Source organism: Thermobia domestica, chromosome 16 (assembly GCF_964235325.1).
Source record: "Thermobia domestica chromosome 16, izTheDome1.hap1.1, whole genome shotgun sequence".
NCBI lineage: Eukaryota > Metazoa > Arthropoda > Insecta > Zygentoma > Lepismatidae > Thermobia > Thermobia domestica.
Window position 1 is genome coordinate 145,353,442 of NC_137469.1, and position 15,944 is coordinate 145,369,385.

At 35.9% G+C, this 15,944-nt stretch overlaps 1 protein-coding gene across 1 annotated transcript in view; it reads right to left on the minus strand.

Annotated features, from left to right (window-relative positions):
- LOC145672648 (uncharacterized) overlaps window positions 1-15,944 on the minus strand; it is a 335,313-nt gene that overhangs the window by 199,633 nt on the left and 119,736 nt on the right. The window contains exon 2 of the mRNA XM_081741811.1: window positions 5,687-5,732. Within this exon, the coding sequence (XP_081597937.1) occupies window positions 5,687-5,732 (46 nt within the window). The remainder of the gene's footprint in view (window positions 1-5,686; window positions 5,733-15,944) is intronic.

Here is a 15,944-nt window from a genome sequence, read left to right on the forward strand (position 1 = left end):
CCCACAATATACAAAAGAGTGAGAGAAGAACTTATATTTAAAACTATCCTGAAGACTGTGTTGACCTATATTTGGAAATATTTAATTTGGAATTAGTTGCAAATAACGCAAAAAAATTAACTGTTCGGTTGAATTAAATATTTTCAGTAACGATTTCTTATAAACATATATTCAATTCCGATTAGTATCATAGAGAGAAGTTTCAATGAAACGCTTCTGAGTGGTGTAAAGTACAAACTCAATAAATTATCTTTCGTGTCAGAAAAAATCTAAATCTTTCGCGTATGTACTGTGTTTAGTAATTGATGTTACTTCCCTAGTAGCAAGAAAGCTTTCGGACAGTTGGCGCGTGCTTGGCTTTTGGCTTTCTACACTTGCACTTCAAACGCATGCTTTCATCCAATCTGCCCTTTGTTGTACTTGCAAGCGATGCTTTAGATCCTTCGCAGAACGTCATAGCATCACTGGCCGTTCATTGGATATTGACTTCACTCACCTTGTAAAACGCTTGCGTTAAGCTTGAATGGAACACTGAATGCAAGGTTGCCCCCATGTAACTTCGTTACTGGAATCCTGCTTGCGGCATTCTTGCACATTTTCAAATAAAGCTGGATGCAAGCTCGGCCAACTTGCAATTCAAGCTTACAGCAAGCGGTTTGAAAGTTGTGTCTGCTACTAGGGTAGTAGCTTTATACATGTAGTAATGTCAGTATGCTGTAACAGGGAGATCCTCTTTCAATAACACTAGTTAACAAATTTAAACTTTTTGTTTGTTACATGAGAAAAATCACCTGATCTTAAAGGAACTTTTTGCGCTGAATTCGAATATGCACTCGGTTTCTCTCCATCACGTACAGTTTTCCCGTAACAGAGGGATTTTCGGAAAAATCCCTCAAAAATTTCCCTTTTTCAGATATTTTATTCCCCTAGCTCCTGTCCCCTTACATACAGTAACATAGAAATTATACCTAAGTATACCTTGATTTATATTTAATAAACCCTAAAAGTTTCGTAAAAATTGCTTTGTTCTTTCTAGAGAAATAAATATATTTGTATGTATACTGTGTGCACTGTTTATTGCACCTGATAGTAATGCTTTCAGATCTCCTGAGTTGGGGTAAAAACGATTTGCTTTATCACTACAAACACAGACATAAAAATGAATATTTACAATAGTCAACAACACACTTGTATTGCTCTCTGTAAATTAGAAACGTGTATAAAAATAGAATGTACTTCCAACGTATATTTTTTTTTAAACGTACAGTATATGTATATCTTAATACATATATATACAATTCTCCAAGTTTTTTCGTTTTGTCCTGACCTAGTCCGTGATTTGCACCTGACAAAACAAGAGGCGGAACTTCTGGGATCAAGGCTCCAGCAGTGGAACTTATTGGATGCAGAAACGAACATATCAGTGTACAGGAAAAGGCATGTTCAATTTTCAAGCTATTTCTCAAAGCAAGATAATGTGTGCGTATGTACGGATATAAATGGGTTGATGGCGGAGCTAGGAATTCCTTACGTTCCAAAAGAATGGAGGTTATTTATCGACGCGTCAAAGGTCAGCCTTAAAGCTGTCCTTTTACATAATGGAAATAAAAAACCTTCTATACCACTTGCGCACTCAGTGAAGATTAAGGAATCCTATGACACCATGTCAACTTTGCTAAATCTTATAAATTACAAGGACCATTGTTGGCAAATATGTTGTGATCTCAAGGTAGTTGGTATTTTATTAGGACTGCAGTGCGCTTACACGAAGTACCAATGTTTTTTATGTTTATGGGATAGCCGAGCTTATGACAAACATTATGAAGTGAAGGAATGGGAACCTAGAGTGAATTATGTACCTGGAGAATGCAACGTCAAATACGCTCCTTTGGTAGATCCTAATAAGATATTGGTGGCGCGGTGGCTCAGTGGTAGAGCGTTCACCTCCGGTGCTTGGGGTCCCTGGTTCGATCCCAGCTCGCGCCGTGTGGACTTTGTGGTGGACAAACACCGTGCTCGTGGGTTTTCTCGGGGTTCTCCCGTTTCCTCCCACTTTCTTGATTCCACCATTTCACTCATCTCTCATCATCACCGTCTCCTTTAGCCTAACCGGCATAACCGTGGGACGTAAAACTTACAGATTTCATTTCATTTCCTAATAAGATATTACTACCGCCACTTCATATCAAGTTAGGACTTATGAAAAACTTTGTCAAAGCCATGGACACATCTGGTGAAGGTTTCAAGTATTTGCGAGATAAGTTCCCTAACCTGAGTGATGCTAAGATTTCAGCGGGAGTGTTTATTGGGCCCCAAATTAGGAAATTAATGCTTGATGATAGCTTTGACAGCAAGTTAAACAGTGCTGAGTTAGCTGCCTGGACAGCATTTAAGTGTGTTGTGCGCAACTTTCTGGGCAATAACAAAGCTGAGAGTTACACAGAAATCCTACAGGACATGATACAGAAATACAAAGAGTTGGGTTGTAGGATGTCTTTAAAAATCCACTTTTTGCACTCCCACCTCAGCTTCTTTCCTGCTAACCTAGGTGCTCTCAGCGACGAAAGATTCCACCAAGATATAATGGCAATGGAGAAAAGGTACCAGGGACGATGGGATCCTTCAATGATGGGGGACTATTGTTGGGGTCTTGTTAGAGAATGCAACATTTCTTACAAAAGAAGGAAGTAGTGTACGTTTCTGTAACCCAATGGAAGTTTCATATATTGTGATAGTTTTGATCGTCTTTTCATGACCTTTTGGTACATTTGTATTATTGTTTATTGTAAATTGTCACACTTGTAAATTATATTGTGTTATATTTTATATATGTGTTTGTGGTAATAAAACAAAACGTTTTACCTCAACTTAAGAGATCTGAAAGCATTACTATAAGGTGCAATAAACAGTACACACAGTATACATACAAACATATTTATTTCTCTAGAAAGAATAAAGCTATTATTACGAAACTTGGAGGGTTTGTTAAATATGAATCAAAGTATACTTAGGTATAATTTCTATGTTAGTATATGCAAAGGGAACAAGATCTTGGGGTGTAAAATAAACGAAAAGGGAAATTTTTGCGGGATTTTCCCGAAAATCCCTCTGTTACGGGAAAATCGTACGTGATGGAGAAAAACCGAGTGCATATTCAAATTCAGCGCAAAAAGTTCCTTTAAGAACAGGTATTTCCTTTTATGTAACAAAACTTTTGTTAACTAGTGTAATAATTGTAATAAGCTTTTCAGGGATACGCTGATTATTCTATTAAAGATAATATTTTGTTATATTTCTTTTCAACTTTGAATGTTATATAGTCAAATGTACGAGCATGTTGACAGAGTTAAATACACGTAATTTAACTAGGTCGTTTTAATTTTATTATTATCATCATCACTTATTTATCATAATATTGGAAAACAGTGGAAAATATCTAGACTACAATAAAGTAAGAAATGGAAAGAACACAAAGATCATACATAAAACATTTTAGAAGCTAACATTTTTTCTTAAATTCTTGGATTTGCAAGAAGACTATTTAATATCCAATGGTTATTTTCTGAAATTTACTTGTGATAATGACACAAACTTCTTCGATAAAGAAGAAAATATTTTGTGATTAAAAATGGTGGATAACGCTGATTTCTTTTAATTGATGACTCCATTGCAGTCTATTTTCCTCTCCATTATTATAGAAGACATAAGGTTAATTTTTTGCACCAAATGAAATACACTATATGTGTGTTTTTCTGGCAATAAATCAGTCTGTGCAATTAAATTAAATTAAATATTGCAATAGGCAAAATATTAATATCATTAATATTCCATGCATGAGCGTTCTTGGCATGATTGAAATGCCCCATATCGTAAATTTCGACAATAACACCTCTTATCTTTCTCTCTCAAAAAATCATGTAAAATTTTTGTGAGTTAACATAACTAATCGTAAGATTTTCCCAAACTGTACTAATTTCTAAAGTTGTTGAGTTATATGAGAACTGAAAAGAAATGCATTATATTGATAGAACTCTTTACAGCTATATTTCCAACAATTGCCTGTTAAGCAAGTCGACGAATGTATCATTTAAGAAAACCATTTTTGTATATTTTTTTAGCATAAATACGTCATTTTTAAAAAGTAAGAAATTGGAAACAACTTTCATTCTATAGGTACTATAAAGGTAACCAAGAAAATTCTGTCGATTTTCGTGGAGGTTTGTGTTCACCTGGCCACCGTGCGTTGAATGCGAATGGAGATAAGGCGAAGGTCATTGTTGGTGAGACTATATCCAACATACTACCTGGTTATGGCAGTGTAGTTAAACCGAGAACTTTGGGAGCGTAATACCTACTTACTTATACCTACTTCCGGGCTCGGGAGCGTAATGACAGAGTGAACATGGGACCGCCACACGCCGTCATAAGGGCGTGTATGCTGTACAAGTTCAAACTGGGGTCAAACGCCGCTGCAGCGGGACAGAAGATATGCCAGGCCCTGGGTGAGGGTGTTGTCACTACGCGGACAGTGCAGCGGTGGTTGAACAAGTTTAAGGTCGGTGACGAAACACTCGAAGACGCACAACGTGCCGGAAGACCAGCACATGTACAAAAGGAAGATCTTCAGGCAGCAATTGAGATGAACAGTGGCCAGATATGTGAGGAACTGGGACTACAATTCAGCGTAAGTGGAGAAACAGTTCGGCAGCACTTCCATCAACTTCGGAAGCACTACAAGTTGCGTCCTACATAATTTGACTCCGGGCCAGAACACTACGCGAGCAGACACCTGTGTTTCTTTGCTGTCTCCTCTGAGGAAGGAGCCATTTCTGGACAGTGTTGACATGGGAATGAGAAGTGGGTCCTTTACGAAGCTCCATGGCGCTGTCAACATTGGTTAGCATCCCATGAACCGATTCCAAAACAACCGAAACCGGCATTTACCAAAAGAAGGTCCTCCTGTGTGTTTGGTGGACTGCTCGCGGCATCGTGCATCGGGAACTACTACCAGCTAGTCAGAGCATCAATGTAACTGTACTGTCAGCAGTTGAGCCGTGTTCAAGAAAAAACTCAAAACTCTGGAGTCAGCACTTCTTTATAGCAAAGAGGACCTCCTGTTACAGGACAACGCTAAGCTCCACGTGGCTAGGATGACCCGAGATACCATTCTACGTCTTGGATGGGAAACACTATTGCATCCGCCATACTCCCGGATATTGCACCGTCCAATTATCACCTGTTCCATTCCTTGGACAATCACCTTAGAAAATACTAGTTCAAACCTCCAGTAGAGTTGCGAAATGGTCTTTATACCTCCTTCGCTTCACGACCCACCAAGTTCCACCGCGATGAAATCCATGGCCTTCCAGAACATTGACAGAAGGTCGCCGATGCTCATGGGGACTACTTTTGATCTTCCAGGTACGTCTTAGGTGATATATCGGTATTTGAAGGTTGTGGGTGAAAAAACGACAGAACTTTCTCGGTTACCTTTATAACTATGCGAAGTAATGTAATATCGTGTCATTCAAATTTTGAAAGAATACAAGAAAACACTACAATAACTCATACTACAGAGGAAAACAGAGTAAGGGTGGAAAACCGAAACAATTATAGTTATCAGTAAAATAACAGAACTGATACTGTATGCGGACATAACTTATTAAACAATGAATTTTCTGCATACCATTCTCCTCCCATGTGCCCTGTGGGTTTCTTCTGGTTGGGCCCTCCTGCAAAGAAAAAACATATACATACCTGAAAACCTTCCTAGGTTTTATGAGTTTTTTATTAGTGTATTATTTGTTTACTACAACGAAACTGCATCACATTGAAAGTGAATTTGAGGAAAATTTTGACATTTATTGAGCGAATTAGAAATTTTAATATCCCACCATTTGGTCCCAGAAATGTGTTCTCATTCGAGTCGTATTTCCATGTACTTAAATGCCACTGGTACATTGAATCCCTGATTCTATTAGGCCTCTCGTTAAGTATGCTTTCTGGTGGATAATTATGGATTTCCGTGGGTTATCCCATTTCCTCCTACTTTCTTGATTCCATCATTTCGTTTATTACCAACAGTACCTTATTCCTTAGCCTTAGAAAATAATAGTGTACTTAAATATAACTGTACGTTATGCAATCCTTTTTATCACGACGACTACAGGAGCATACCTTCTCTTTCTCAATCCTTCCCGCTGTCGCCTCCTTTGTTCCTTTCTTTAAAAAATGACCTTTTGTTTCGGGAAACATTTATGGTGTCATACCTACTTTCAGGCCCGGATTTATGTATTTGGTGAACTGAGACTAAGAGTGTTGCGTGGCACCTACATCAGTGAAGCGAAAAGGGCAGATAATAAACTACTAGACTTCCAAACTATACGAATTCAACATTCCAACTTGGAGTAGTAGATTTGAAATTGAGGTATAAGAACAAAAATAGAACTCATTCCCCGTAGGCTGAATCTATATCAAAAAGCCCTTACTCCCTATCTTTTACTGTTTTCGCTCTATGAAGCTTAATATTGAAACCAAAAGTGCTAATTGATGTTTGCCACTTTCGAGTACAATAGTGAAATAAACTCAAACGTGAAACATCCTTGAACCTATATCAAAGAACTGCTTGTCGATATTTCAATTTTATCCATTATGCAACTAGTCTTTTAACCGTAAATTGTATTATTGTCACCACCAACGGTTTCAACACAAAATTCCAGACAAAAATAATTCTCAGGGCGCTAAAGCTGTCAAAAAATCATTTTTTGATAATTTCTTACCATTTTTTCTTCATGGAAATAGGTATTGATAGAGTATTGTGAGTGGTGATGGTGTATTATCTTGAAACGTTGAGTCGATTGAAAAAAATAAAGGAAAGTTGTTGTTACCTGTTACCATTTTTGTTCCATGGAAATTAACGTTACAGGAGGAAATGGTTGATTTCTAAAACTTTGGGATTCAATAGAGAGTTAAGAGAGGAGATAGTACCTACTCTTGAGAAGATGAATCAAATGAAAAAAAAACTGCATCTCGATGTCTCTGACCATGATTGCTCTATAGAAATAAATATTGAAAACAGGATAATAGTATATTTTAACCACTTCCCATTCCGGTAGAGTGTTGCGGATTGTGATATGTTCACTTGAAACGCTGATTCGATAGACAAAAACAGCTAACAGCTTATAGCTATCTGATACCGTTATTTTCTATGGTGATAAACATTGAAAGCGGAAAAGACAAATTTCTACAACTTCCTATTTGAATAGAGTTCTAGCAGAGGAGGTAAGGCCTATTCTTAAGACGCTAAATCGATAGCAAAACATGTTTATCGATATCTCTTACCGTTTTTGCTCTGATATTTGTCGCCAGACAGATGACGGACATATTCGTTCTATAAGTCCTGCGACACTTATGTATAACATAGTTTGGAATGCTAATGACAATAATAATAACAATAACAGGGTTCCTACTGCTATGCAGAAATCTATTTCCCTGACTTGGCAAGAAATCCCCTGACTTTCAGGACAGGTGTCGGATGACGTTGACATACAAATAAGGAATAAATAACGGTGAATATTTATATATGAAAACATTTATTTATATATGCACCATTTTCCCTGAGTTTTCTCTGACTTCCCTTACCAGTAGGGACCCTAAAATTGTTTTATAAGCTACATCATGTTATATTTGTGTTAGGAATGTATGGTCACGGTCAAAAGTTTTTCAACATTCAAACAAGTGCACTAGATAATTTAATTTAAAAGTTTGTATTAAAGACACACACATATATATATATGTAAACTAGACTAGAAAAGAACTATTAAATAGACTAGAAAGACTTTTATAAACACAACTACTGTAAATGATTACAAAATTTTTAATATAACTGTATAATAAAACCACACGAATTAAAGCACTGGCGTATACTAGTTTGAAGGCACGGGCTACCACTGACCTTGTGTATTATTATTATTATTATTATTAGTAGTAGTAGTAGTAGTAGTAGTATTAGTATTAATAATAATAATAATAATAATAATAATAATAATAATAATAATAATAATAATAATAATAATAATAATAATAATCAGCGTAACAATGAACAAAAAGTAGTTGGTGTGTTTTGTTGGAGCTTTTCCTTTGAGACTATTAGTGTTTTTCACCGTAAATGAAATCCCATCATACATTTGCGCAGTTAACTTCTCGTGAATTGCATTCGCAAAATGTTATTTTTTCCCAATGTCACTTCCCCCAAGAATCGCCTCTGTTACTGACGTTGGTTGTCATTCCGTATCAGTCTTCACAAAAATTCTGAGTATAGCAACGTAACGCAAAAATGCAGACAGTCATTATAATTGTTATGTCCATTATCACTACCTAAATCGCAAATTTCGCGTTGTGTCAACGCAAACGGTTACGGAATGTGCCCGGTTATCCCATACAATATTTTTCGTTCATCAATTTGCATTACAAAATATGTATAGTGGTGTTGAATCCATTAGTGTATTGGTCTTAAATCCATTAGTGTATTGACTTTAGCCTTACAAGAAACGTTCTTTAACTAAATAATCAATTTACTTTGTAAAGAAAATACAACTTGATAATTTTATCGTGGCATTTCATTTTCACGCTAGATATTACTCACAATGCTCACAAGGGTAACAGAAGTTAACACATTCTCCTATCTAGAATACTGTCCGCGTGCCTCATTTCGTAATGGTTGGCGCAAAATCAACGGATTCAACTCAACGCAAATAATGCAGTAAGTACAATAAGTACAATAACAAGAATCACAAAGTAAAACACAAATTTTGACGCAATGTACTACGAAATGATTCTCCGAAATTCTCAGATATTACCAAAATGCTGCTATGTCATTGTTCTTCAATTTACTCGCTCCGCCTGCAGAAACCGATCCACTGACAGGAATCCTGCTTGGTTGCCATTTCGTGCCTCGTTAGTATACTGTTACGGGGCGTGCGCATGCAAGCAGTTAGACGTTTCTCTCTGCTGGCAGACGATTGTGCGGTTTCCCAGTTTTCAAATCATTAGTGTTTACGAAAGCGAGAGAGATTGCGTTCTAAGCGTTAACAGCTGTCTTAGTACGTATTTATGTTTGCGAAAATATAGAGAATGTAGTACCGTGAAAAGAAGACAATAAACTGTAAACGCATTATTTTTAATTAATTTATACGTGTTATATTAACTTTCTTTATTAATGTTGCATAGCTACCGCCGGTAGCCTCCGTTGCCCATAAAATACGCCAGTGATTAAAAGTAAGCGATGATCAAGTAAACAAAGTAAGTATACCTCAAAAGTGCTTTTTATTTCCTTTCATCTTAGAATGAAAAGAATTGGTTGGATCAAGCGGAAAACGAATGGTGGGGGAGAAGAAATGGTGGAGGAGAAAATAACACTTTTAGATATTGTTAAGAAGAGGAAGAAAAACTAGTTGGGACATTGCCTAAGAAGAAATTGGATCATGAGGGACGTCCTAGAGGGTATGATGGCAGGAAAGAGAGGGAAGGAGCGAAGGAGACCACAATTAACGGATGATAAAAAAAAAAACAGAAAGATCATACATAAAGACGAAGAGGTTATCAGAGGACCGTGGAGCATGGAAGCTTCTTAGCTGCTGCAAGTGACCTGCCAGTAAGAGCAGAATACCTATGATGATGATCATCATCTTAAGTAAGTCATTGATCACATTCAAAGCAAGATAATTGGTTATTCCACTCCCAATAGACATCAACGCGAGATTGGAAATCCGCTCTTATCGCATTGTAGCTGATTATGTATAAAGGGGTGATATGTTTATGTACTTTATTTACAAGTCACGCATATCACATCCACAGCTAATGAACTGTATGATTAAACCCATATTACTGATTCACCCAGATATCATGAAGGAACGAGAAATAAGACTTGACGAATATTTTAGATGTTACTTGCTTCAATTCTTATTTAAAGATACATGTGTTAATATGATAAATATAACATGCTTTGTTCATATGTTAATATACTGATATAATACTTAAATATTAGTACAATGAATTACTTATCTTAACATCTTTCTGCAGTAATCGTTGCTTGCTGCTAGCTAAACCACATGTTGCTTGCTAACCATCATACTTTGTCTTCGATCACACACAAACTGAGTAACACTCTAAAACACCGTTAAGAACATGTAAATCTTGTATATTAATGAACATGAGTTTCTCTAAAGCCTATGAATAAATATGTCTTTCTGAAACTATGAATGAATATGTTTGCCTAGTTGCACTTCGCAGCACGTTGTCGAATACACAGACACAACTTGAATAGCACACTGAAAGCACTGTTGCCAGCCAATGCAAACACAACTCACTAAAACTCACCAGAAAAATCACTAAAAGAATCACAAAGAATTCACTAAAACCACTAAACTATATACAAAAAATGAAACTAATATGAATAAAAATAATACACATATGCAAGCTTATCCAGTAGCACAAAGTTCAATCTTAATGATGATTAGTTTCAGCTTCACTACTAGTGAGTGGTATCGATAAGTGGATCTGATTGATACACAATCATTACGTTCGAAAACATATCTTTGACACCATATTCAACCATAATCTACCATTAACATATAGGGATGGCCACACTTTCCGGAAAAACGGAAGACGGAAAATTTTGCGGAAAAACGGAAAACGGATGATTTTCCGGAAAAGCGGAAAACGGATGATTTCCCGGAAAAGCGGATGGCGAGAAAACAGAAAACTGAAAATTTAAGGGAAAACAAGGGCATAAAATTATCTTTACGAAAAACAACCCACACATGTCACATATATCGTCGTCGGCAATTCAAAACCTGCTATGTGCATTTTGCAGGAGAAGCGAAAAACAGTATCCTGGTTAGATTTTTCGCTTTATAAAAGTGATGTTATAAGTAATATTTGATGCTGCACGTAACTTGATATATTCTCAAGTTACTTGAGAAGGTATCAAGTTACGTGCAGCATCAAATATTACTTATAACATCACTTTTATAAAGCGAAAAATCTAACCAGGATACTGTTTTTCGCTTCTCCTGCAAAATGCACATAGCAGGTTTTGAATTGCCGACGACGATATGTCAATCTATAGACCTACAAATAAAAATAAATGGTACGATGCGTTCGCGCATCACGCTTAAATGCCTGCACCAATCGTACCTTCTTTGGTACATAATTAGACCTTTATCTCAAAGCGGTTTATTACTTTGAACACACAAGTACCTACTTTGTCAGTGTTGGCAACCCAAATAACTTTTGAATGGTTTCTGTACCATTGGAGGTATATACAACAACTTGGCATAAACATAACTCAACACTATTAGAAACATACTGTAGGTGCACCCGTCTCCCAAACACCCAGGTTCGTCAGCATTGCCAAGCACTTTAAAATACATTTCTCTTTTATAATTATATAACCATTTGTTTAATTTCAACTAAACTTAGTACATACATGACTTACAATTAATATTTTTAGATTTTCATTCATAAATTCAAAAATTACTAGTTTTATATAATACAATAAAAGTTTTCTTCATTGAGTATTCTGTTCATAATGCACTATAGTTTTACTAAAACTAACATATTCGGAACTAGTTTAATTCCTGTTTTACTACTGTTCAGTCGCAAGATCTGACAACACTAAACTTTTATTAAGTTTACAGTGTAGCATTATCACTGAACGTCTTGCTGTCGCAATTAATAGATTACTTAAGACTAATGGTTGTATGAACCTGTGTACACGTGAACATCACATATTTAGGATACGTGATTAGTGTATTATCCATATTAATATAATGAATGATTGGAACGACAATGAAAAACTTCCAAAATTCGTGTCTTCCAATTTAGTAAATAAAATTAAGAACTGAGGAACAACAGTGAAAAATCATACTAAAACGTCATAAAGCGTATTTAAGAGCTCACAAAACTGACTGAAGCAAACATGTCTCCTTGGAAATCAGAAAGATCGATCATTTTATAGTATTACCGTTTGTCCAGTTCATTGCACACTGCAGTTCTACTTTTCCTTTCGTAATATAGAGTTTGGCACCAACAGTCCGAAACACCAACGCCAACAGTCCGAAACCCTGATCGCCGGCAAACCAAGACATTCACGTATTTCCAACTCTAGGTGCTTTAATTAAATCAATATATAATTATCTATATACAGTATATTAGGCCAACCTATGGGTCTAATTATTAAAAGTGTATAGCTGCTAAATAATTCATTTTTATGTTTGGGCTATAAAGAGTTCAAATCCGCTACTTTTGGAGCATAACCTGGGGAGCAAGAAATATTAGGGGTAAGCATCGCTAGGAGTGGGGATGGGAGGGGTAACATTTTAAAATTGTCGGAAAGATCGATATTAGTGTTGAATTCATAATTTTGGAACGCTGAGATGAGTAGTGACTGTTTTCATGAAGTTCAAATTTACATCTGGGGTGGAAATAGGAGGTGTGAGCTTCTAAAAGTAATCGAAAATGATCAGTATTAATGTCGAATAGTCTCCAAGGACGCTAAGATGAATTGTGGCACTCTCGGTACTGTTTAAGAGGAAGAAGAAAAGTGTGAAGGTCCCTTTTGAGTTTAATCAATTTGAGCTCATACACTAAAAAAGGAAGCTAGGTTATTCGTCATCCAAACTGTAGGTGAGAGTATAGAGGTATTTTTTAGTGTGTTTTAAAACCATAATATTTCAACATTTTTTGGTAGCACAATGATATAGGTGCGCGCGAGAGAAATTTCCAGTGTTTTCTTCAACATATTCTTAAACTTTTATAAGGATTTTGTTATGATTTACTTACAATTTTAACTTGTTCTGTCTATATTTATAGGAAATTCCAAAATATGTGAGCCTTCTCTCACAGCAGTACTAAAAGGACAACCCGTCCCTTGTTAGGGTGATGGTTGGTGGTTGTTGCCAGATGTCCGATGTCATTAGGTAGAATAAGAAACAAGAAAGAGAAAAGGAAGGAAATCAAGTCAAAAATAAAGACATAATGTTATTACTTTTTGTGATAGATTTAACATAGCATTATTATTGTAATTATTATTATTCAGGAGTGTCCACAGGCGGGTTTTAGGTGTCGGTTGTATTCATAAGATTATTATTATTATTATTATTATTATTATTATTATTATTATTATTATTATTATTATTATTATTATTATTATTATTATTATTATTATTATTATTGAAAGACAAAATATTTCATTGAAAGTAGCACAGTCGGTTTAATTATACCTTAATGATGCCTTTAAGAACTTTAACTATAAAGGAGGACTTGGTATTTTAAAATCATTCTGTCATATCCAAGAATGTATTCTCTTTTAATTGAAAGAGCAAAATTGTGGAGAGAGGCATAAGGAAATCTAGATTGATTTTGTATAGATAGAAATTAGCACTGGCTGTCACGTTAAATATCCTCCTTTTATTTGGGATGTAAATTAGTATGGGTACTTTCATCCTTATTTTTCCTTTTTCTTGGGGGGGGGGGAATCCTTTACCCATGTAGTGGTAAATTTGGGGAATGACTGCGCCCAAGCACTTGGAGAATGGGTACCACTGTTATTATTATTAGTATTAGTGACTGAAAGTTACTACAAACTCCCTGGAGACACAGCCTATGAATATGTATTGTCAGCTAGCCAACTTTTAGTGGGTGATGTCAGTACATGACTTCCATCGCCTTTATTTCTGCATCTCAAGAACAGGCTCACGATCTTTTAATTTAAAAATAAAAAGCCCTCCACTTCTCAAAATGTGAAGTGAATAAGGAAAATTGTACCTGGAAATCAGTCAAAACTACGAATAATATACGTGTGTGCAATAGCCATTTTACTGTTTCTACTATTGTCGTTACTACTTTTACAACTACTAACAATAATTATAATTATTATTTCAACATTAATATATGTGTGCGATCAAAATGTCTGAAGAATCTGTTACTTGTACACAGATTTCAATCCTTTCATCAAAAATAGATTGAAAGTTTTCGTAGCTTCCTTCAATGCTTTCTACATGTTTGATATTATTTATCCACTTTTCGGGCGCCACATAATTGCACGACTCCTTAAGAAGTTGTATTACTTCCCCCACTGGTCGTTTCCTTAAATTTTGAGACGAAACCCTACCCTTCATTTCTGACCACTAAATTTCGATGGAGTTGAGGACGCAATGGTAAGATGGTAAACGTAGCACAATATGACCATATTTTGGAGCTAATTCGTCCACCGAATATTTCTTTTTCATGTCAGTAACAGAAGTGTTCTCTTCTTTAACTTCAAGGAGAACGGGAATTATAGGAACAAGATTAAGAGTGGGGATATTATGCAAGGTCATATAGTTAAGAATTTGACTTTTCTTCCAGGAAGAGATCTTTTTGGGGTTGAGATACGGGGCATTGTCCATAACAATTACATGGTGTCTCAAAGCGTTTCAATAGTTTCTCCTCAAACCAATTCTCAAAGATATCTGCGTTCATGCTACCATGGTAATCTGCTGCAGCATCAGCCATTGTTTAGTGAGTTACTGGAAGCGCATCGTCAATAAAACCTGAACGTTCCCCGCAATGTAGAATAACAATTCTATCACCTTTATTCTCACGACTTGTTATAGTACAATTGAATCAGTGAGTAGAAAAAGGAGAATATTACCCAACACGTTACTTTTGAAAAACGAAAAGTAAAACTGCTTACCGGATATACCATTGTTTACGTAAAAATATCTGTATGGGAGACTTGTAACGTATGTTAAGACCTTTCCTCTCCCAAAATTGCAAAAGCGTTATCGGATTGGATATTTAGTTATAGAGAAATAGTTATCGTGGAACGTTATTCTTTACTTTTGGAATGTTCTCCTTTTTCTACTCACCGATTCAATTGTCTGAATCGTCTGTCCAGTTCTTCATTCGACAGAAGTTACTATCAAACCACGTTTCGTCGAGGTACACATCTACATAACCCTGAGCATGAAGATTATTGATACTATGCAGATATCTATATCGCCATGCAATTACATGTGGTGATTCACTACGAATACATTTTTTTCACCGAGGTTTTATATTTAAAATTCATACTTCGTAGCAGGCGATAAACTAGTGCGTTGGTATGGAAACTTTATTCGGTGTCAGTTGTCTTAAGCCTCATTGCTTCAATTAGTGCTTCCGTTGTGAGAGATTTGCCCAACTTATAAAATTCAAAAACTGTGCGGCGCAGTAAATCACGAGTGAAATCATCAATTTTGTCGAATTGAAGCTTTTGTTTTACAACTTTCTTTTTTGTTGATGTCAAATAGTTTTTCACATCAATTTTCCCACAAATTCTTTTTATAGTACTAATTCTAACACCAGTTGCCTGCGTTAATAACTTATTTAAGTTTTTGGAAGTTAAGACACCACCATTATCGATGCCACTTCATAATAATAATGATGATGATGATAATAATAATAATAATAATAATTTTCACCAACATAATCATTTCCTTACGCAACTTAGTTCCCCTCCCAACTACAACATTATCTTCTTTCGTCCGAGTTCTTGGCGAAGAAGGTCCGCCCTCCGAGTTTCGTCCAAATATTGCTCGTTACGAGTGTTATTGTTTAACCAAGGTCGGAAAAACATTGACATTGTAGCGAATTATAACCGAACACATTAACACAGAGGGTGATTCAAGACTGAAAGAAATCTTGAGAAAAGGGGACATTTGGCAATCTCTTTTTCTGTTTCTCGCCTCTTGTTTTCTTCTATTTATGGTCAGTTGACAAGGGTCAGAGCCATGTGGGTGCTCTGTGAATTCCTGGAACCAGGGTTCTCTTGATCTGAAACGATATATATTTATTATATTGCAAGTACATATAACTTTGTAAATCCATGAACTTCAAAAGTAGGTCTATACTTCGTGCTG